Source organism: Rhinoraja longicauda, chromosome 2 (genome assembly GCF_053455715.1).
Source record: "Rhinoraja longicauda isolate Sanriku21f chromosome 2, sRhiLon1.1, whole genome shotgun sequence".
Taxonomy (NCBI): Eukaryota; Metazoa; Chordata; class Chondrichthyes; order Rajiformes; family Arhynchobatidae; genus Rhinoraja; species Rhinoraja longicauda.
In genome coordinates, this window is record NC_135954.1 from 116,271,102 (window position 1) to 116,296,985 (window position 25,884).

Genomic DNA, 25,884 nt, shown 5'->3' on the forward strand with positions numbered 1-25,884 from the left:
GCGTCTCTCTCTCTATACCCATTCCCTCTCCTCCACCATATCTCAGCACCCTTCATTCTCCCCACTCTATCTCCCAAAAGCCGCCCCGCCCACCCTTCCCCTCTCCCCTCCCACATCATACTCTCCCCCACCCTTCCCTTCCACCTCCCCCTCCCCTTTCCCTCTCTGTCTCCCCCAACCTTACCTCACTTCCCCCCCACCTTTCTGCCTCTCCCCCCACCATTCCCTCACTTTTCTCCCCACCTTCCCTCTCCCCCCACACTTCCATCTCTCTCTCCCCCACCCTTCCCTCTCTCTCCCCCCACCATACCCTCTCTGCCCCCACCATACCCTCTCTGCCCCAACTTTCCTTCCCTCCCCCACCAACCCTCTTTCTCTCCACCCAACCCTACCCTCTCTCCCGCCACCCTTCCCTCTCCCCCCACCTTTCCCTCACCCTTCTGACACCACCCCTCTCTCCCCTTTCCCACTCTCTCCCCCACCCTTCCCACTCTCTCCCCCACCCTTCCCACTCTCTCCCCCACCCTTCCCACTCTCTCCCCTTCTCTCTCTCTCCCCTTCTCTCTCTCCCCCCACCACTTCCCTCTCCCACCCACCCCCCCCTTCCCTCCCTCTCCCATTCCTCTCCCCCCTCCATTCCCTCTCCCCCCCTCCCGCCCTTCCGTCTCTCCCCCTCCCCTCCCCTTCCCTTCCCTCTCCCCAACCCTCCCTTCTCCTCCCCTGTACCCGCACTGTTTCTCTCTGCTCTGTCCAACTTCCTATCCCGCCGGGCTGGGATGAGATGGGTGTTCATGAGCCAATTGCAAGAAGTTGGCTCCGGGCCAAAGGCAGCGCCTCGACAGCGGTTGGGACGTGGAGTCGGTGTTGGCTTCGGGTGTTGCCGAGGTAGGAGCCCCTCACTGTCGGCCGTGCCCCCTCCCGCAGACCGGCCAGTGCCCCCACCCCACCCCCTTCCTCTCCCCCACACTCACTCCCCCCTCTCTCTCTCCTCGTCACTCGCTCCCTCTGTCTCCTTCCCTCCCTCTCTCTCCGTAACTCACTCCCTCCGCTCCCCTCTCTGCCCCCTCACTCCCCGACCCCCCTCCCTACCCCGACCGCCCCTCACTCCCCTCTCTGCCCCCTCACTCCCCGACCCCCCCTCACTCCCCAACCCGCCCCTCACTCCCCTCTCTGCCCCCTCACTCCCCGACCCCCCCTCCCTACCCCGACCGCCCCTCACTCCCCTCTCTGCCCCCTCACTCCCCGACCGCACCCCCCTCACTCCCCGACCCCCCGCACTCCCTTCCCCGACCCCCCCCACTCCCCGACCCCCCCTCACTCCCCGACCCTCCCCCACTCCCTTCCCCGACCCCCCCCACTCCCCGACCGCACCCCCTTCATTCCCCGACCCCCCTCACTCCCCGACCCCCCCTCACTCCCCGATCCCCCCCACTCCCTTCCCCGAACCCCCCCCACTCCCCGACCGCACCTCCCTCACTCCCCGACCCCCCCTCCCCCTCACTCCCCGACCCCCCCTCCCCCTCACTCCCCGACCACCCCCCCCCACTCCCCGACCGCACCCCCTTCATTCCCCGACCCCCTCACTCCCCGACCCCCCCTCCCCCTCACTCCCCCACCACCCCACCCCCTCACTCCCCGACCACCCCCCCCCCTCACTCCCCGACCACCCCCCCCCCCCCCCCCCCCTCTCTCTCTCTCTCTCTCGATCGGACAGTTCCAAGCCGAGAAATTCCAGCGAGTCACTGTGACTAATCCGAGATGGGTCACCTCTGTATTTCCCTTCTCGGTGCCCCACACACCCCCCACACATACCCCCACACACCCCCCCCCCCCACACACACCCCCATCCCCACACACACACACCCCCATCCCCACACACACACACACACACACCCACACACACACTCCCACAGCCCCCCCCCACACACACCCCCACCCCTACACACCCCCACACACACACACACCCACACACCCCCCCCCCCACACACACACACACACCCACACACACACACCCGCACCCCACACACACACACACACCCACACACACACACACACCCACACACACACCCACACACACACACACACACACACACACACACACACACACACCCACACACACACACCCACACACACACACACACCCACCCACACACACACCCCCACACACACACACACCCACAGACACATTCCTTTCTCTCACCCACCCCTAACCCACCAACCATCACCGCCTCCCCCTCCCTCTCCCCCTCCCTCTCCCCCTTCCTCCCACTCTCCCCTCCCTCCCTCCCACTCTCCCCCTCCCTTCCTCCCACCCCCTCCCTTCCTCCCATCCCCTCCGTCCCTCCCCCCTCCCTCCCTCCACCCCTACCCATCCCTATGTCTATCACCCTCCGTCTCTCCCCTCCCTCCCTCCCTATCCCTCCATCCCTACCCCTCCCTCCCTCTCTCCCACTCCCTCCCTCTCTCCCCCCTCCCTCTCTCCCACTCCCTCCCTCTCTCCCCCTCCCTCTCTCCCCCCTATCTTCCTTCCCTCCCCCCATCTTCCTTCCCTCCCCTCCCTCCTTCCCTCCCCCCTCCTTCCCTCCCCCTCACCCTCCCCCCTCCCCCAACTCCCCTTCCCCCTCCACGCCTCCCATCCCTCCCCCCTACCTCCCTCCCCCTACCCCATAGCTCCCTCCCCTTCCCCCCTCCCCCTCCCCCCTCCCCCTCCCCCCTCCCCCTCCCCCCTACCTCCCTCCCCTTCCCCTTCCCCTTCCCCTTCCCCCCTCCCCAAACCCTCCCCCCTCCCTCTCTCCCCCCTCCCTCCCACTCTTCCCCTCCCTCCCTCCCTCCCTCCCTCTCTTCCCCCTCCCTCTCTCCCTCTCCCTCCCTCTCTCCCCCCCCCCTCCCTCCCTCTCTCCCCCCCCCCTCCCTCCCTCTCCCCCCCCCCTCCCTCCCTCTCCCCCCCCTCCCTCCCTCTCTCCCCCCCCCTCCCTCCCCCCTCCCTCCCTCTCTCCCCCCTCTCTCTCTCCCCCCTCCCTCCCTCTCTCCCCCCTCCCTCCCTCCTCCCATCTTCCTTCCCACCCCCTCCCTCCCTCCCCCTCTCCTTCCCTCCCCCCTCCCTTCCATCCCCCCTCCACCTCCCCCCTGCCCTTCCCCCTCCACGCCTCCCCCCCTCCCCCCTACCTCCCTCACCCCTCCCCTTCCCCCCTCCACCTCCCTCCCCTCCCCCCGCCCCCTCCCCCTCCCCAAACCCTCTCCCTCCCTCTCCACCTCCCTCTCCACCTCCCTCTCTCCCTCCCCATCCCCTCCCTCCCTCTCGCTCCCTCCCTCCCTCTCTCCCCTCCCTCCCTCTCCCTCCCTCTCCCTCCCCTCCCTCTCCTCCCTCCCTCTCCCTCCCCTCCCTCTCCTCCCTCTCCCTCCCCTCCCTCTCCCTCCCTCTCTCCCCTCTCTCCCCCTCTCTCCCTCTCACCCCCCTCCCTCTCTCCCTCCCTCCCTCTCTCCCCCTCTCCCCTTCCCTCCATCCCCCCTCCTTCCCCCTCTCCCTCCCTCCCCCCGCCCCCCTCCTTCCCTCCCCTGTCCCTCTCCCTCCCTCCCCCCCTCCCCATTCCCCTCCCCCCGCCCTCCCCTCACTCCCCCCTCCCCAAACCCTCCCCCTCCCTCCCTCCCCATCCCCCCTCCATCCCCCTCCCCATCCCCCCCTCCATCCCCCTCCCCATCCCCCCTCCATCCCCCTCCCCCTCCTTCCCTCTCTCCCCCTCCTTCCCTCTCTCCCCCTCCTTCCCTCTCTCCCCCTCGTTCCCTCTCTCCCCCTCGTTCCCTCTCTCCCCCTCCCTCCCTCTCCCTCCCCTTCCCTCCCCCTCCCTCCCTCTCTACCCCTCCCTCCCTCCCTCCCCCTCCCCTCTCCCCCTCTCTCCCCCACCCCCCTCTCTCTCTTCCCCCCCTCTCTCTCTCCCTCTCTATCTCTCCCTCCCTCTGTTCCTCCCTCCCTCTCCCTGGCTCCCCTGTGCTGGTCCGGGTTCAAGGTCCAGATGTGGTAAGAGTTAGTCGGCGGTGAGCGGGGCTGTCCAGTGCATGTGTAGTTGTGGTGGGTGTGTGTGTGTGCTGTGTGGGTGTGTGTGTAGTCGCGGTGAGTGTGTGTGTGCGGGTGAGTGAGTGTGTGTGTGTGTGCTGTGTGGGTGTGTGTGTAGTCGCGGTGAGTGTGTGTGTGCGGGTGAGTGAGTGTGTGTGTGTGTGCTGTGTGGGTGTGTGTGTAGTCGCGGTGTGTGTGTGTGTGCGGGTGAGTGAGTGAGTGAGTGAGTGTGTGTGTGTGTGTGTGCGGGTGAGTGAGTGTGTGTGTGTGTGTGTGCGGGTGAGTGAGTGGGTGTGTGTGTGTGTGCGGGTGGGTGTGTGTGTAGTCGCGGTGAGTGTGTGTGTGCGGGTGAGTGAGTGGGTGTGTGTGTGCGGGTGTGTGTGTGTGTGTGTGTGCTGTGCACGGGCCATGCGTGTGCTGGCCCGCGCTGCGCCGCCACTATGGCGCGCCCTGCGATCCCCCCTCACCCCAGGGCTGCTCTCCCACAGGGCTGCTGGGGAAGAGAGCCGGCGAGTGGACAACATGTCGGCGGATAGGACGAATGGCCCGGCCGGCTACCGGGAGAAGGTGCTGACCCTCGACTCCATGAACCAGCAGGTGAAGAAGGTGGAGTATGCAGTCAGGGGGACGATTGTGCTCCGAGCCGGGGCCATCGAGAAAGAGCTGCAACAGGTTGGTCCTCCGCTTCCCCCCCTCCCACTCCCCCCCTCCCACTCTCCCACTCCCCCCTCCCACTCCCCCCTCCCACTCCCCCACTCCCACTCTCCCACTCCCCACTCCCACTCCCCCCCTCCCACTCACCCTCTCCCACTCCCCCCATCCCACTCCCCCTCCTCTCACTCCCCCCTCCCACACTCCCCCCTCCCACACACCTCCCTCCCACACACCTCCCTCCTCCATCCAGAGATGCTGCCTGACCCACTGAGTTACTCCAGCATTTTATGTCCACCTTCGATTTAAACCAGCACCTGCAGTTTTTTTCTTACACTTCCTATCCTTAGTGGGTCAGGTGGACAGGGTAGTGAAGAAGGCGTTTGGCATGCTTTCCTTCATTGGGAAGGGTACTGAGTATTACAGTTGTGACATCATGAGGCAGCCGTACAAGTTGTTGGTGAGACCACACTTGGAGTAGTATGTACAGCACTGGTCACCCAGCCAACAGTGGTTCAACACTGCTCACCGCTCCCCACTGTGTCTCTCACAGGGATTTAGAAATGATCACTAAATGTATTTATCTAGAAATCTAGAAATTGTGGACGCATTGGTGATCATTTTCCAGTGTTCAATAGATTCAGGATCAGTTCCTGTGGATTGGACGATAGCTAATGTTATCCCACTTTTCAAGAAAGGAGCGAGAGAGAAAACGGGGAATTACAGACCAGTTAGCCTGACATCAGTGGTGGGGAAGATGCTGGAGTCAATTATAAAAGAGGTAATAACGGTGCATTTGGATAGCAGTAAAGCGATTGGTCCAATTCAGCATGGATTTATGAAAGGGAAATCCTGCTTGACTAATCTTCTGGAATTTTTTGAGGACGTGACATGCAAAATGGATGAAGGAGAGCCAGTGGATGTAGTGTATCTAGACTTTCAGAAAGCCTTTGATAAGGTCCCGCACAGGAAATTAGTGGGAAAATTAGAGCACATGGTATTGGGGGCAGGGTAGTGACATGGACAGAGAATTGGTTGGCAGACAGGAAGCAAAGAGTAGGAGTAAACGGGTCCCTATCAGAATGGCAGGCAGTGGCGAGTGGAGTGCCGCAAGGCTCGGTGCTGGGGTCACAACTATTTACAATATATATTAATGATTTGGATGATGGAATTAAAAGTAACATTAGCAAACTTGCAGATGACACAAAGCTGGGTGGCAGTGTGAACTGCGAAGAGGATGTTAGGAGGTTGCAGGGTGACTTGGACAGGTTGAGTGAGTGGGCAGATGCATGGCAGATGCAGTATAATGTACATAAATGTGAGGTTATCCACTTTGGCGGCAAGAACAAGGAGGCAAATTATTATCTCAATGGTGTCAGATTAGGAAAAAGGGAAGTGCAACAATACCTGGGTGTCCTTGTACACCAGTCACTGGCCTTCATAACGAGAGGATTTGAGTATTGGAGTAAAGAGGTCCTTCTGCAGTTGTCCAGGGCCCTGGTGAGACCACATCTGGAGTATTGTGTACAGTTTTGGTCTCCTAATTTGAGGAAGGACATCCTTGTAATTGAGGCAGTGCAGCGAACGTTCACGAGGATAATCCCAAAGATGGCGGGACTGTCATATTAGGAAAGATTGGACAGACTGGGTTTGTATTCACTGGAATTTAGAAGAATGAGAGGGGATCTTATAGAAACGTATAAAATTGTAAAAGGTCTGGACAAGCTAGATGCAGGAAAAATGTTCCCAATGTTGGGGGAGTCCAGAACCAGGGGCCACAGTCTAAGAATAAAGGGGAGGCCATTTAAAACAGATGAGGAAAAACTCCTTTCACCCAGAGAGTTGTGAATTTGTGGAATTCTCTGCCACAGAGGGCAGTGGAGGCCAAATCACTGGATGAATTTAAAAGAGAGTTAGATAGAGCTCGAGGGGCTAGTGGAATCAAAGGATATGGGGAGAAGGCAGGCACGGGTTACTGATTGTGGATGATCAGCCATGATCACAATGAATGGCAGTGCTGGTTCAAAGGGCCGAATGGCCTCCTCCTGCACCTATTTTCCATGTTTCCATGTTTCTCTCAGTTGTCAGAATGTGTCTCGCCTCAATGCCCACATCTGGTGAGATGCACCCTTTCACTATCTGCTGAGTTGAACGTCCCACCTCCACAATCTTGTGCAGAGTGGCTCTTGTGGGCAGATTGTGGACAGTTGACCACGCCTGTGCCTCTAATAACTTCTATCTACACTTCTATCAGGTCACCCCTCAAACCCAGTGTGCCAGAGAAAACAATTCGAGTCTCTTTAATCCTAATACCCTCTAATCCAGGCAGCATTCTGGGAAACCTCCACTGCTCCTCTCCAAAGCCTCTACACAGCCTCCATATCTTCAGTAAATCTGGAGTAAACTCTGGAGTGACTTCGGTGGTGGGAAAGATGCTGGAGTCAATTATTAAAGAGGTAATAATGGTGCATTTGGATAAACAGTAAACAGTAAGGCGTTTGACAAGGTTCCGCATGGTAGGCTGCTCTGGAAGGTTAGATCGCATGAGATCCAAGGAGAGATAGCTGAATGGACAGCAAATCAGCTCCATGGAAGGAAGCAGAGGGTGATCGTGGAAGGTTGCTTCTCGGACTGGAGGCCTGTGACTAGTGGTGTGCCTCAGGGTTCAGTGCTGGACCCGTTACTGTTTGTCATCTACATTAACGATTTGGATGAGAACATACAGGGCAAGATTAGCCAGTTAGCTGATGATTACAAAGGTTAGTGGTTTTGCAGATAGTGCAGATGGTTGTGAAAGATTGCAGCAGGATCTGGATCGATTGGCCAGGTGGGCGGAGGAATGGTTGATGGAATTTAATACAGAGAAGTGTGAGGTGTTGTATTTTGGGACGTCGAACAAGGGCAGGACCTACACAGTAAATGGTAGGCCTCTGGGTAGTGTTGTAGAGCAGAGGGATCTCGGAGTACAGGTGCATAGTTCCTTGACGATCGAGTCGCAGGTAGATAAGGTGGTCAAAAAGGCTTTTAGCACTTTGGCCTTCATCAGTCAGAGTATTTAGAAATTGGGAGGTCATGTTGCAGTTCTGTAAGACGTTGGTGAGACCGCATTTAGAATATTATATTCAGTTCTGGACATCATGTTATTGGAAAGATATTGTCAAGCTTGAAAGGTTTCAGAAAAGATTTACGAGGATGTTGCCAGGACTAGAGGGTGTGAGCTTTAGGGAGAGGTTGAGTAGGCTGGGTCTCTATTCCATGGAGCGTAGGAGGACGAGGGGAGATCTTAGAGAGGTATACAAAATAATGAGAGGAATAGATTGGGTAGATGCACAGAGTCCAGAGTAAGGGAATCGAGGACCAGAGGACATAGGTTCAAGGTGAAGTGGAAAAATGTAATAGGTATCCGAGGGGTAACGTTTTCACACAAATGGTGATGGGTGTATGGAATAAGCTGCCAGAAGAGGTAGTTGAGACTGGGACTATCCCATCGTTTAAGAAACAGTTAGACAGGTACATGGATGGGACAGCTTTGGTGGGATATGGACCATAGGCAGGCAAGTGGGACTAGTGTAGCTGGGACATGTTGGCCGGTGTGGGCGAGTTGGGCCGAAGCTCTATCTACACTTCTATCAGGTCACCCCTCAAACCCAGTGTGCCAGAGAAAACAATCTGAGTCTCTTTATTCCTAATACCCTCTAATCCAGGCACCATTCTGGGAAACCTCCACTGCACCCAAAGCCTCTACACAGCCTCCATATCTTCAGTAAGGACTTCAGTCAGGCATTCGACAAGATTCCGCATGGGAGGCTGCTCTGGATGGTTAGATCACATGAGATCCAAGGAGAGATAGTTGAATGGACAGCAAATCGGCTCCATGGAAGGAAGCAGAGGGTGATGGTGGAACTCATACTGTATTACTCTATATACTCTTATCGTTACTGCAATGGGTGACCAGAACTGCACGCGATACTCCAAAGTTGTAAACAGTTGCAACATGATTTCCTGACTATATAATAATAACTCTTACTCAATGCTGTAGAGGAAGGAACTGCAGATGCTGGTTTAAACCAAAGATAGTCACAAAAATCTGGAGCAAATTGTGGAGTGACTTCGGTGGTCATAGAGTCCTACAGCGCAGAAAGAGGCCCTTCGGCCCATCGTGTCCGTGCCGCCCGTTACCAAACACAGTCTAATTTTAATCCCATTTTCCCGCATTTGGACCGTAGCCCTGAATGTTGTAGCATTTCAAGTGCCCATCCAAATGCCTCTTAAATGTTGTGAGTGTTCCCGCCTCCACCACCACCCCAGGCAGTGAGTTCCAGACTCCAACCACCCTCTGGGTGAAAAAGTTCTTTCTCACATCCCCCCGAAACCTCCCTCCCCTTACCCTGTATCTATGTCCCCTCATTGTTGAACCTTCCACCAGTGGAAGAAGTTCCCCGCCATCTACCTTATCTATGCCCCTCATGATCTTGTACACCTCGATCATGTCCCCTCTCAGCCTTCTCTGCTCCAGGGAAAACAACCCCAGTATGCTCAGTCTCTCGTCATAGCCGAGGCCCTTCATCCCTGGCAGCATCCTGGTGAATCTCCTCTGCACCCTCTCCAAAGCTATCACATCCTTTCTATAATGTGGTGACCAGAACTGTACACAATACTCCAGCTGTGGCCTCACCAGTGTTCTGTACAATTCCATCATTACCCCCCTAGCCCCGGCTAATGAAGGCCAGTAACCCATATGCCTTTTTGACCACCCTGTCCACCTGTCCTGCTGCCTTCAAGGACTTGTGTACCTGTACTCCAAGGTCCCTCTGTACCCCTGTCTTCCCTAGGGTCCTTCCATTCATGGTGTACTCCCTCTCCAAGTTATTCCTGCCAAAGTGCATCACCTCGCACTTTTCAGGATTAAATTCCATCTGCCACTGCTCCGCCCATCTGACCATCTCATCTATATCTTCCTGCAGCTTGCAGATCCCTTCCTCGCTATTCACCACCCCCCCCTAACTTTGTGTCATCTGCAAACTTGCTGATCATGCCCTGTACGTTGACATCCAGATCATTAATGTAGATTACAAACAGTAAGGGATCCAACACCGATCCCTGCGGCACCTCACTGGACACCGGCCTCCAGACACAGAAGCAACCTTCTACCATCACCCTCTGCCTTCTGTCACTAAGCCAGGTGGTGGGAAAGATGCTGGAGTCAATTATTAAAGAGGTAATAACGGTGCATTTGGATAGCAGTAAAAGGATAAGGCCAAGTCAACATGGATTTATGAAAGGGAAATCATGCTTGACTAATCTTCTGGAATTTTTTGAGGATGTGACAAGTAAAATGGATGAAGGGGAGCCAGTGGATGTAGTGTATCTAGACTTTCAGAAAGCCTTTGATAAGGTCCCACACGGGAGATTGGCGACTAAAATTAGAGCACATGGTATTGGGGGTAGGGTGTTGACATGGATAGAAAATTGGTTCGCAGACAGGAAGCAAAGAGGAGGAGTAAACGGGTCATTTTCAGAATGGCAGGCAGTGGCGAGTGGAGTGCCGCAAGGATCGGTGTTGGGGCCGCAACTGTTTACCAGATATATTAATGATTTGGAAGAGGGAATTAGAAGTAACACTAGCAAGTTTGCAGATGACACAAAGCTGGGTGGCAGTGTGAACTGTGAAGAGGATGTTAGGAGGTTGCAGGGTGACCTGGACAGGTTGAGTGAGTGGGCAGATGCGTGGCAGATGCAGTATAATATAGATAAATGTGAGGTTACCCACTTTGGCGGCAGAAACAAGGAGGCAGATTATTATCTCAATGGTGTTAGGTTAGGTAAAGGGGAGGTGCAGCGAGACCTGGGTGTCCTTGTACACCAGTCACTGAAAGTTGGCGTGCAGGTACAGCAGGCAGTGAAGAAAGCTAATGGAATGTTGGCCTTCATAACAAGAGGATTTCAGTATAGGAGTAAAGAGGTTCTTCTGGTTTTATAGGGCCCTGGTAAGACCACATCTGGAGTATTGTGTACAGTTTTGGTCTTCTAATTTGAGGAAGGACATCCTTGTAATTGAGGCAGTGCAGCGAGATTGATCCATGGGATGGCGGGACTGAAATATGAGGAAAGATTGAAAAGACTAGGCTTGTATTCACTGGAGTTTAGAAGGATGAGAGGGGATCTTATAGAAACGGTACGGTAGCGCAGCGGTAGAGTTGCTGCTTTACAGCGAATGCAGCGCCGGAGACTCAGGTTCGATCCTGACTACGGGTGCTGCACTGTAAGGAGTTTGTACGTTCTCCCCGTGACCTGCGTGGGTTTTCTCCGAGATCTTCGGTTTCCTCCCACACTCCAAAGACGTACAGGTATGTAGGTTAATTGGCTGGGTAAATGTTAAAAAGAAATAGTGGGTGTAGGATAGTGTTAATGTACGGAGATCGCTGGGCGGCACGGAATTGGAGGGCCGAAAAGGCCTGTTTCCGGCTGTATATATACGATATGATGATATAAAATTATAAAAGGACTGGACAAGCTAGATGCAGGAAAAACGGCCGAAAGGCCTCCTCGTGCAACTATTTTCTATGTTTCTATCTAACTCCTCTTCTTCAGAAAAAGGGTCTCGTACCGAAAGTTCACCTGTTCCTTCTCTCTAGAGATGCTTGTCCCGCTGAGTTACTCCAGGTTTTGTGTCTGTCTTACTCAATGCTTGTGAGTTTGAAAGACGTTGTGGGTGAGTTGACAGTGGAGTGTGTGCGGATAGGCAGCCTAGTGCACGGCTTCCTGCCCTGCCTCTCCCCATGGCCCAACAGCCTCTCCCTGGTCCCACAACTGAGTCAGTGGGAGAACCAGCTGTGCTGAGATTCTCCAGCGCACTGCTGCGGTGAGCTGGCTCACAGCCAACCACAGCACGGCTCAGAGTAGAGGCCAGAGATTCTGGCACCATCGCCTGTTCCCAGACAGCTGCCACAGTGCACACGGTCCGGGGGCCACAGTGCACACGGTCCGGGGGCCACAGTGCACACGGTCCCGGGGCCACAGTGCACACGGTCCCCGGGGCCACAGTGCACACGGTCCCGGGGCCACAGTGCACACGGTCCGGGGCCACAGTGCACACGGTCCCGGGGCCACAGTGCACACGGTCCCGGGGCCACAGTGCACACGGTCCCGGGGCCACAGTGCACACGGTCCCGGGGCCACAGTGCACACGGTCCCGGGGCCACAGTGCACACGGTCCCGGGGCCACAGTGCACACGGTCCGGGGGGCCACAGTGCACACGGTCCGGGGGCCACAGTGCACACGGTCCCGGGGCCACAGTGCACACGGTCCCGGGGCCACAGTGCACACGGTCCGGGGGCCACAGTGCACACGGTCCCGGGGGCCACAGTGCACACGGTCCCGGGGCCACAGTGCACACGGTCCCGGGGCCACAGTGCACACGGTCCCGGGGCCACAGTGCACACGGTCCCGGGGCCACAGTGCACACGGTCCCGGGGCCACAGTGCACCACGGTCCGGGGGCCACAGTGCACACGGTCCCGGGGCCACAGTGCACACGGTCCCGGGGCCACAGTGCACACGGTCCGGGGGCCAACAGTGCACACGGTCCCGGGGCCACAGTGCACACGGTCCCGGGGCCACAGTGCACACGGTCCCGGGGCCACAGTGCACACGGTCTCGGGGCCACAGTGCACACGGTCCCGGGGCCACAGAGTGAAGCTCCCTCCGCACCTCCCATCACACACACACCCCCATCACACACACACACCCCATCACACACACACCCCCATCACACACACACCCCCCATCACACACACCCCCATCACACACACACCCCCATCACACACACCCCCATCACACACACCCCCCATCACACACACACACCCATCACACACACCCCCATCACACACACACCCCCATCACACACACACCCCCATCACACACACCCCCATCACACACACACCCCCATCACACACACACCCCCATCACACACACCCCCATCACACACACACCCCCATCACACACACACCCCCATCACACACACCCCCATCACACACACACCCCATCACACACTCACCCCCATCACACACACACCCCCCATCACACACACACCCCCATCACACACACCCCCAATCACACACACACCCCCATCACACACACACCCCCATCACACACACACCCCCATCACACACACACCCCATCACACACACACCCCATCACACACACACCCCCATCACACACACCCCCATCACACACACACCCCCATCACACACACCCCCATCACACACACACCCATCACACACACACCCCATCACACACACACCCATCACACACACCCCCATCACACACACCCCCATCACACACACACCCATCACACACACACCCATCACACACACAACCCCCCCACACACACCCCCATCACACACACAACCCCCCCACACACACACCCATCACACACACCCCATCACACACTCAACCACCCACACACACCCCCATCACACACACAACCCCCCACACACACCCATCACACACACCCATCACACACACACCCATCACACACACCCCCATCACACACACCCCCATCACACACACCCCATCACACACACCCCTCACACACACCCATCACACACACCCCCATCACACACATCCCCATCACACACACAACCCCCCCACACACCCATCACACACACCCATCACACACATCCCTCACACACACCCCTCACACACACCCCTCACACACTCCCATCACACACACAACCCCCCACACACCCATCACACACTCCCATCACACACACACTCCCATCACACACTCCCATCACACACACCCCTCACACACACCCCTCACACCCCCCCCCCCACACACACACCCATCACACACACACACACCCCTCACACACACCCATCACACACACCCCCATCACACACACCCCCATCACACACACCCCTCACACACACCCATCACACACACACCCCATCGCACACATCCCCATCACAACACACAACCCCCCACACACCCATCACACACACCCATCACACACATCCCTCACACACACCCCTCACACACACCCCTCACACACACCCCTCACACACTCCATCACACACACAACCCCCCACACACCCATCACACACTCCCATCACACACTCCCATCACACACACCCATCACACACACCCCTCACACACACCCCTCACACCCCCCCCCCACACACACACACCCATCACACACTCCCATCACACACACACACACCCCTCACACACACCCATCTCACACACCCATCACACACACACACCCCTCACACACACACCCATCACACACACACACCCATCACACACACACACCATCACACACACACCCCCACACACACCCCTCACACACACCCATCACACACACACACCCATCACACACACCCATCACACACACCCCCCATCACACACACAACCCCCCCACACACACCCCTCACACACACCCATCACACACACCCATCACACACATCCCTCACACACACCCCTCACACCACACCCCTCACACACTCCCATCACACACACAACCCCCCCACACACCCATCACACACTCCCATCACACACACACACCCATCACACACACACACTCCCATCACACACACACACACACACCCATCACACACACCCATCACACACACCCATCACACACTCCCATCACACACACACACCCATCACACACACACACTCCCATCACACACACACACCCATCACACACTCCCATCACACACACCCCTCACACACACCCCTCACACACACCCCCCACACACATCCCCCACACACACACACCCATCGCACACACCCATCGCACACACCCATCACACACACCCATCACACACACCCATCACACACACACACCCATCACACACACCCCCATCACACACACACCCCCATCACACACACCCCCATCACACACACACCCATCACACACACACCCCCATCACACACACACCCCCATCACACACACCCCCATCACACACACACCCATCACACACACACCCATCACACACACCCCCATCACACACACACCCATCACACACACACCCATCACACACACACCCATCACACACACACCCATCACACACACACCCATCACACACACCCCCATCACACACACACACCCATCACACACACACCCATCACACACACCCATCACACACACCCCATCACACACACACCCATCACACACACACTCACACACACACACACCCATCACACACACACCCATCACACACACACCCCCACACACACCCCCATCACACACACAACCCCCCCACACACACACCCATCACACACACCCCCATCACACACACAACCCACCCACACACACCCATCACACACACCCATCACACACACACCCATCACACACACCCCATCACACACACAACCCCCCCACACACACCCATCACACACACCCATCACACACACACCCATCACACACACCCCCATCACACACACCCCATCACACACACACCGACACCTATCACACACACCCCTCACACACACCCATCACACACATCCATCACAACACACCCCCATCACACACACAACCCCCCACACACACCCCTCACACACACCCATCACACACACCCCCATCACACACACCCCCATCACACACACCCCCCATCACACACACCCCTCACACACACCCATCACACACACCCCCATCACACACATCCCCATCACGCACACAACCCCCCCACACACACCCATCACACACACCCATCACACACATCCCTCACACACACCCCTCACACACACCCCTCACACACTCCCATCACACACACAAACCCCCCCACACACCCATCACACACTCCCATCACACACACACTCCCATCACACACTCCATCACACACACCCATCACACACACCCCTCACACACACCCCTCACACCCCCCCACACACACACACCCATCACACACTCCCATCACACCACACACACCCCCTCACACACACCCATCACACACACCCATCACACACACATACCCCTCACACACACACCCATCACACACACACACCCATCACACACACACACCCATCACACACACACACCATCACACACACCCCCCACACACACCCCTCACACACCCCCATCACACACACACACCCATCACACACACCCATCACACACACCCCATCACACACACAACCCCCCCCACACACACCCCTCACACACACACCCATCACACACACCCATCACACACATCCCTCACACACACCCCTCACACACACCCCTCACACACTCCCATCACACACACACACCCATCACACACACACACTCCCATCACACACACACACACACCCATCACACACTCCCATCACACACACCCATCACACACTCCCCATCACACACACACACCCATCACACACACACACTCCCATCACACACACACACACCATCACACACTCCATCACACACACCCCTCACACACACCCCTCACACACACCCCCCCACACACAACCCCCCCACACACACACCCATCGCACACACCCATCACACACACCCATCACACACACCCATCACACACACCCATCACACACACACACCCATCACACACACACACCCCACACACACCCCTCACACACACCCCTCACACACACACACCCATCACACACACCCATCACACACACTCATCACACACACCCATCACACACACCCATCACACACACACACCCCTCACACACACACCCATCAGACACCCATCACACACACACACCCATCACACACACACACACCCCACACACACCCCTCACACACACCCCTCTCACACACACACCCATCACACACACTCATCACACACACCCATCACACACACCCATCACACACACACACCCCTCACACACACACCCATCAGACACCCATCACACACACACACCCATCACACACACACACCATCACACACACCCCCACACACCCCTCACACACACCCATTACACACACACATCACACACACCCATCACACACACACACACTCACATCACACACACCCCTCACACACACCCTCACACACACCCATCACACACACACACCCTCACACACACCCATCACACCCTCCCCTCACACACTCCCATCACACACACCCTCCCACACTCCCCTCACACACTCCCCTCACACAACACCCATCACACACACCCATCACACACACCCCTCACACACACCCCTCACACACACTCCCATCACACACACACTCCCATCACACACACCCACCACACACACCCATCACACACACCCATCACACACACCCCTCACACACACACACACCCATCACACACACCCATCACACACACACACACCCATCACACACACTCCCATCACACACACCCATCACACACACCCATCACACACACCCATCACACACACACACCCCCCACACACACACACCCATCACACACACCCATCACACCACACCCATCACACACACCCCATCACACACACACACACCCCTCACACACACACCCATCACACACATCCCCAACACACACACAACACCCCCCCACACACACCCATCACCAACACACCCATCACACACACCCATCACACATCCCTCACACACACCCCCACACACACCCCTCACACACACACCCATCACACACTCCCATCACACACACACCCATCACACACTCCCATCACACACACCCCTCACACACACCCCTCACACACACCCCCCACACACACACACCCATCACACACTCCCATCACACACACACCCCTCACACACACCCATCACACACACCCATCACACACACACCCCTCACACACACACACCCATCACACACTCTCACCCATCACACACACCATCACACGCACCCCCACACACACCCCTCACACACACCCATCACACACACCCATCACACACACCCCATCCCCATCACACACACACACCCCCCCACACACCCCCCACACACACCCATCACACACATCCTCACACACACCCCTCACACACACCCTCACAAACTCCCAACACACACACAACCCCCCCCCCCACACACCCATTACACACTCCCATCACACACACACACCCCTCACACACACCCCTCACACACACCCATCACAAACTCCCAACACACACACAACCCCCCCCCACACACCCATTACACACTCCCATCACACACACACACCCACCACACCACACACACACACTCCCATCACACACACACACCAATCACACACTCCCATCACACACACCCATCACACACTCCCATCACACACACACACTCCCATCACACACACCCCTCACACACACCCCTCACACACACCCCCCACACACATCCCCCACACACACACACCCATCGCACACACCCCATCGCACACACCCATCACACACACCCATCACACACACCCATCACACACACCCATCACACACACACACCCATCACACACACACACACCCCACACACACCCCTCACACACACCCCCTCACACACACACACCCATCACACACACTCATCACACACACCCATCACACACACCCATCACACACACACTCCCATCACACACACCCATCACACACACCCATCACACACACCCATCACACACACACCCATCACACACACCCATCACACACACACACCCATCACACACACCCATCACACACACCCACCACACACACCCATCACACACACCCATCACACACACCCACCACACACACACACCCATCACACACACACACCCATCACACACACACACCCATCACACCACACCCATCACACACACACACCCATCACACACACCCATCACACACACACACCCATCACACACACACACTCTCATCACACACACCCATCACACACACCCATCACCCCCACACCCATCACACACACACACTCTCATCACACACACCCGTCACACACACACCCATCACACACACACACCATCACACACACACCCATCACACACACACACCCATCACACACACACACCCATCACACACACCCATCACACACACACACACACACCCACACACACCCACACCCATCACACACACTCATCACACACACCCATCACACACACACACACCCCTCACACACACACCCATCACACACACACACCCATCACACACACACACCCATCACACACACACACACCATCACACACACCCCCCACACACACCCATCACACACACACACCCATCACACACACCCATCACACACACCCATCACACACACCCATCACACACACCCATCACACACACACTCCCACCACACACACCCCTCACACACACCCCTCACACACACCCATCACACACACACACCCCTCACACACACCCATCACACCCTACCCCTCACACACACCCATCACACACACCCATCACACACACCCATCACACACACCCCTCACACACACACACCCATCACACACACCCATCACACACACCCATCACACACACCCATCACACACACACACACCCATCACACACACTCCCATCACACACACCCAACACACACACCCATCACACACACACACCCCCCACATACACACACCCATCACACACACCCATCACACACACCCATCACACACACCCATCACACACACGCCCCCCTCACACACACACACCCATCACACACACACACCCATCACACACACACACACCATCACACACAACCCCCACACACACCCCTCACACACACCCATCACACACACACACCCATCACACACACACACCCCGCACACACACCCATCACACCCTCCCCTCACACACTCCCATCACACACACCCCTCACACACTCCCCTCACACACTCCCTTCACACACGCCCATCACACACACCCATCACACACACCCATCACACACACCCCTCACACACACTCACATCACACACACACTCCCATCACACACACCCATCACACACTCCCAGCACACACACACTCCCATCACACACACCCATCACACACACCCCTCACACACACACTCCCATCACACACACACTCCCATGACACACACCCATCACACACACACAACCCCCTCACACACACTCCCATCACACACAGCCATCACACACACCCATCACACACACACCCATCACACACACCCATCACACACACCCATCACACACACCCATCACACACACCCATCACACACACACATCACACACACCCATCACACACACCCATCACACACACCCATCACACACACCCATCACACACACACACACCCATCACACACACACCCATCACACACACCCATCACACACACACACCCATCACACACACACACCCATCACACACACACACTCTCATCACACACACCCATCACACACACACCCATCACACACACACACTCTCATCACACACACCCATCACACACACACCCATCACACACACACACCCATCACACACACACCCATCACACTCACACACCCATCACACACACACACACCCATCACACACACCATCACACACACACACACCCACACCCATCACACACACCCATCACACACACACCCATCACACACACACACCCATCACACACACACCCATCATACACACACACACCCATCACACACACCCATCACACACACACACCCATCACACACACCCATCACACACACACCCATCACACACACATCCATCACACACACGCCCATCACACACACACACACACCCATCACACACACCCATCACACACACACACACCCATCACACACACTCCCTCACACACACCCATCACACACACACACCCCATCACACACACACACTCTCATCACACACACCCATCACACACACACCCATCACACACACACACTCTCATCACACACACCCATCACACACACAACCCATCACACACACACACCCATCACACACACACCCATCACACACACACACCATCACACACACACACATCCATCACACACACCCATCACACACACACACACCCACACCCATCACACACACCCATCACACACACACCCATCACACACACACCCATCACACACACACACACACCCATCACACACACACACCCCATCATACACACACACACCCATCACACACACCCATCACACACACACACCCATCACACACACACCCATCACACACCCATCACACACACACACCCATCACACACACCCATCACACACACACACACCCATCACACACACACCCATCACACACACCCATCACACACACACACCCATCACACACACACACACTCTCATCACACACACCCATCACACACACACCCATCACACACACACACTCATCACACACACCCATCACACACACACCCATCACACACACACACCCATCACACACACACCCATCACACACACACACCCATCACACACACCCATCACACACACACACACCCACACCCATCATACACACCCATCACACACACACCCATCACACACACACATCCATCACACACACACCCATCATACACACACACACCCATCACACACACCCATCACACACACACCCATCACACACACACCCATCACACACACACCCATCACACACACACACCCATCACACACACACACCCATCACACACACCCATCACACACACACACACCCATCACACACACCCATCACACACACACACACACACCCATCACACACACCCATCACACACACACACCCATCACACACACCCATCACACACACACACTCTCAGACCCTCTGCTGTGACTGTGCCTCATCCCCCACCCCCCCCCCCCACACACACACACTAACTGACTGTTGTTCGCGTTGCAATGCCTGAAACATACAGTCGGACGCTTGTCTGCTGAGGGAGGGGAGGGGGAGGGGAGGGGGAGCATCGCCCCTCCTCGAATCTTTGCCCTGGCTACGGGAAAGAGGCCCTGCAGCCCCTCCCCACCCCTCCCCTCACCTCCCCTCCACTCAGCTCCCCTCCACTCAGCTCCCCACCCCCTCCCCTCAGCTCCCCTCCACTCAGCTCCCCTCCACTCAGCTCCCCACCCCTCCCCTCAGCTCCCCTCCACTCAGCTCCCCTCTCCTCCCCTCAGCTCCCTCTCCTCCCCTCAGCTCCCCTCCCCTCAGCTCCCCACCCTCCCCTCCCCAGCACTCCTCCCCTCCCCTCAGCTCCCCTTCCCTCAGCTCCCCTCCCCTCGCTCCACTCTCCTTCCCTCAGCCGCCTTCCCCTCCCCATCCCTCAGCTCCCCTCCCCTCCCCACCCTCCCCTCTCCTCAGCTCCCTTCCCCTGCCATCAGCTCCCTACCCTTCCCCTCCACCCCCTCCCTCCACTCCCCTCCCCTCCACTCCCCTCTCTCCCAATCCCTCAGTTCCCTTCCCCTTACCTCCCCTCCACTCCCCACCTTTCCACTCCCCACCCCGAACTCTCTTCCCCCCCCGCTCCCCACCCCACCCCCATCCTCCACTGCCACCCCCACCACCACCCCCTGCTCCCCACCCCCACCCCCTGCTCCACATCCTCCCCCTCCACTTCCCAACCCGTCCACTCCACTCCTCACCCCTCCCCAGCCCTCCATTCCTCCCCCCACACGTCCACTCCCCACCCATCCACTCTCCGCCCGTCAGCTGCCACCACGTCCCACCCATCCACTCCGCCCCCCACCCTCCCCTCCTCATCATGCTCCCTCTCCCCTATCACCACCAGTGCCTCTCGGGTCACCGCTGCCTCTTGCAAGGTCACCTTGGCCTTGCTGATAATGCAGCAGCTTCTGTGAGCAGGGAACTAGCTACACCTTGAGTCAAGTTCAGTCGAGTCCAGACTCGTCAGGTTATTCTGCAGCAGCCAGCAGGCAAGCCCTGCTCACAGCACCATGGACACAGAGACTCAGACAACACACAGAGACATAACTCCACATTCCACACGCCACTGGGTACTGATTGAGAATGATCAGCCATGATCACATTGAATGGCTCGAAGGCCGAATGGCCTCCTCCTGCACCTATTGTCTATTGCCACAAAAAAGGAAACACGGCAAAAGTGCATGTGTGCAGATGTGTGACCCAGCTGGATGCGCGTGTGCTGGAGTAACGCAGTGCAGCACAGTGGTACCGCAGCCAGACCCCGAGGCTGCCTCATGGCTGCAGGGACCTGGCTTTGGTCCTGATGCCCAGTGATGTCCTGCTTGCACTTGGCATCTTCCCCCTGTGACCGCGTGGAGATGAGAGGGGGAGCCGGGGATGGGAGAGAACGGGGGTGGGGTGTCGGGGATGGGCGAGGGTGGGGGTGTCGGGGATGGGCGAAGGTGGGGGTGTTGGGGATGGGCGAGGGTGGGGGTGTAGGGAATGGGCGAGGGTGGGGGTGTTGGGGATGGGCGAGGGTGGGGTGTTGGGGATGGGCGAGGGTGGGGGTGCAGGGATGGGTGTGGTTGGGGGTGAGGGTGAGGGTGGGGGTGAGGGTAGGGGTGAGGGTGAGGGTGGGGGTGTCGGGGATGGGCGAGGGTGGGGGGTGTCGGGGAAGGGCAAGGGTGGGGGTGTCGGGGAAGGGCGAGGGTGGGGGTGCAGGGGATGGGTGTGGTTGGGGGTGAGGGTAGGGGTGAGGGTGGGGGTAGGGGTGGGGGTGTCGGGGATGGGCGAGGGTGGGGGTGCAGGGGATGGGTGTGGTTCGGGGGTCAGGGTAGGGGTGAGGGTGGGGGTAGGGGTGCGGGTGTCGGGGATGGGCGAGGTTGGGGGTGCAAGGGATGGGTGTGGTTGGGGGTGAGGGTAGGGGTGAGGGTAGGGGTGAGGGTAAGGGTGGGGGTGCGGGGGGTGGGTGAGGGTGAGGGTGTGGGTGGGGGTGTCGGGGATGGGCGAGGGTGGGGGTGTGGAGGATGGGTGAGGTGGGGTGTGGGGGATGGGTGGGGATGGGGGTGAGGGTAGGGGTAGGGGTGAGGGTGCGGGGGGTGGGCGACGGTGGGGGTGCATAGGGAGGGTGGGGTGAGGGAGATTGGTGGGGGTGAGGGTGGGGGAGCAGGGGATGGGTGGGGTGAGGGTGGGGGAGCGGGGGACGGAAGGTGGATGGGGTGAGGGTGGCGGTGCGGGGGATGGGTGAGGGTGGGGGGATGGGTGGGGGGTGGGGTGTCGGGGATGGGTGTGGGTGGGGGGATGGGTGGGGGTGAGGGTGGGGGAGCAGGGGATTGGTGGGGGTGAGGGTGGGGGAGCGGGGGACGGAAGGTGGATGGGGTGAGGGTGGCGGTGCGGGGGATGGGTGAGGGTGGGGGGATGGGTGGGGTGTCGGGGGGATGGGTGCGGGGGATTGGTAGGGGTGAGGGTGGGGAGCGGGGGATGGAAGGGGGATGGGGGTGAGGGTGGCGGTGCGGGGGTTGAGTGAGGGTGGGGTGAGGGTGGGGGAGCGGGGGATGGAAGGTGGATGGGGGTGAGGGTGGCGGTGCGGGGGTTGGGTGAGGGTGCGGGGGATGGGTGAGGGTGGGGGGATGGGTGGAGTGAGGGTGGCGGAGTGGGGGATGGGTGAAGTTGGGGGGATGGGTGGGGTGAAGTTGGGGGGATGGGTGGGGTGAGGGTGGGAGAGTGGGGGATGGAAAGGGGGTGGGGTGTTGGCGTTCAATGTGCTGAAGAGCTCCTGTCTCTCTCCCCACCCATGGCAGGGCACCAGGAAACCCTTCAGTGAGGTGATCCGGGCCAACATTGGTGACGCACACGCCATGGGACAGAAACCCATCACCTTCATCCGGCAGGTAGGGAGGGAGGGGTTGGTGGAGGGCGAGGTGGGCGCTGGGATGGGAGTGGGGATAGGGGAGGGGTTAGGGTTGGTTTAGGGTTAGGGTTCTCCAGCCCATCACCTGTGAGGGGAGGGTTGGCTGGGAGAGGAGTAAGGATGGGGAGGTGGGAGGGAGGGAGGGATTGGGTGAGGGGGGACTGAGGGTAGAGGGGAAGGGAAGCATGGGGCGGGTGGAGGTGGGTGGGTGGGAGGGAGGGTTGTGCAGTACTGACCCTTTGCTTCTTGGTTCCTCCATCCTGCCAGTACTGACTGCCCGTCTCTCCCCTCTCTTCCAGTCCTGACTGCCCCCTCACCCTCCTCCCCCCACATCCTATAGTGACTGCCCCCTTACCCCCTCCCCCCCCCCCCCCCCCTCCTTCCTTGCTCCCCTAGTGACTGTCCCCTAGTGTATCTAGACTTTCAGAAAGCCTTTGATAACGTACCACAAGGGAGATTGGTGACCAAAATTAGAGCAAATGGTATTGGGGGTAGGGTGTTGACATGGATAGAGAATTGGTTGGCAGACAGGAAGTAAAGAGTAGGAGTAAACGGGTCCTTTCAGAATGGCAGGCAGTGGCGAGTGGAGTGCCACAAGGCTCGTGCTGTTTACAATATTTATTATTTTACAACTGTTTCATGATTTGGAAGAGGGAATTAGAATAACACTAGCAAGTTTGCGGATGACACAAAGCTGGGTGGCAGTGTAAACTGCGAAAGAGGATGTTAGGAGGTTGCAGGGTGACCTGGACAGGTTGAGTGAGTGGGCAGATGCGTGGCAGAATTAGTATAATGTAGATAAATGTGAGGTTATCCACTTTGGTGGCAAAAACAAGGAGGCAGATTATTATCTCAATGGTGTCAGATTAGGTAAAGGGGAACTGCAACGAGACCTGGGTGTCCTTGTACACCAGTCACTGAAAGAAAGCGTGCAGGTACAGCAGGCAGTGAAGAAAGCTGATGGCATGTTGGCCTTCATAACAAGAGGATTTTAATTTAGGAGTAAATTCTGCAGTTGTATAGGGCCCTGGTGAGACCACATCTGGAGTATTGTGTACAGTTTTGGTCTCCTAATTTGAGGAAGGACATCCTTGTAATTGAGGCAGTGCAGCGTAGGTTCACGAGATTGATCCTGGGATGGCAGGACTGTCATATGAGGAAAGGTTGGAAAGACTAGGCTTGTATTCACTGGAGTTTAGAAGGATTAGAGGGGATCTTATAAAATTGCATAAAATTATAAAAGGACTGGACAAGCTAGATGCAGGAAAAATGATCCCAATGTTGGGGGAGTCCAGAACCAGGGGCCACAGTCTTAGAATAAAGGGGAGGCCATTTAAAACTGAGGTGAGAAGACACGTTTCCACCCAGAGAGTTGTGAATTTGTGGAATTCTCTGCCACAGAGGGCAGTGGAAGCCAAATCACTGGATGGATTTAAAAGCGAGTTAGATAGAGCTCTAGGGGCTAACGGAATCAAGGGATATGGGGAGAAGGCAGCCACGGGTTACTGATTGTGGATGATCAGCCATGATCACAATGAATGGCAGTGCTGGCTCGAAGGGCCGA

At 57.4% G+C, this 25,884-nt stretch overlaps 1 protein-coding gene across 1 annotated transcript in view; it reads left to right on the forward strand.

Moving 5' to 3' along the window:
* The first annotated feature begins 753 nt into the window (after positions 1 to 753).
* LOC144607546 (alanine aminotransferase 2-like) overlaps positions 754 to 25,884 on the forward strand; it is a 47,748-nt gene continuing 22,617 nt past the window's right edge. The window contains exons 1-3 of the mRNA XM_078424444.1: positions 754 to 885; positions 4,540 to 4,723; positions 24,211 to 24,300. Of these exons, the coding sequence (XP_078280570.1) occupies positions 782 to 885; positions 4,540 to 4,723; positions 24,211 to 24,300 (378 nt within the window). The 5' untranslated portion in view covers positions 754 to 781. The remainder of the gene's footprint in view (positions 886 to 4,539; positions 4,724 to 24,210; positions 24,301 to 25,884) is intronic.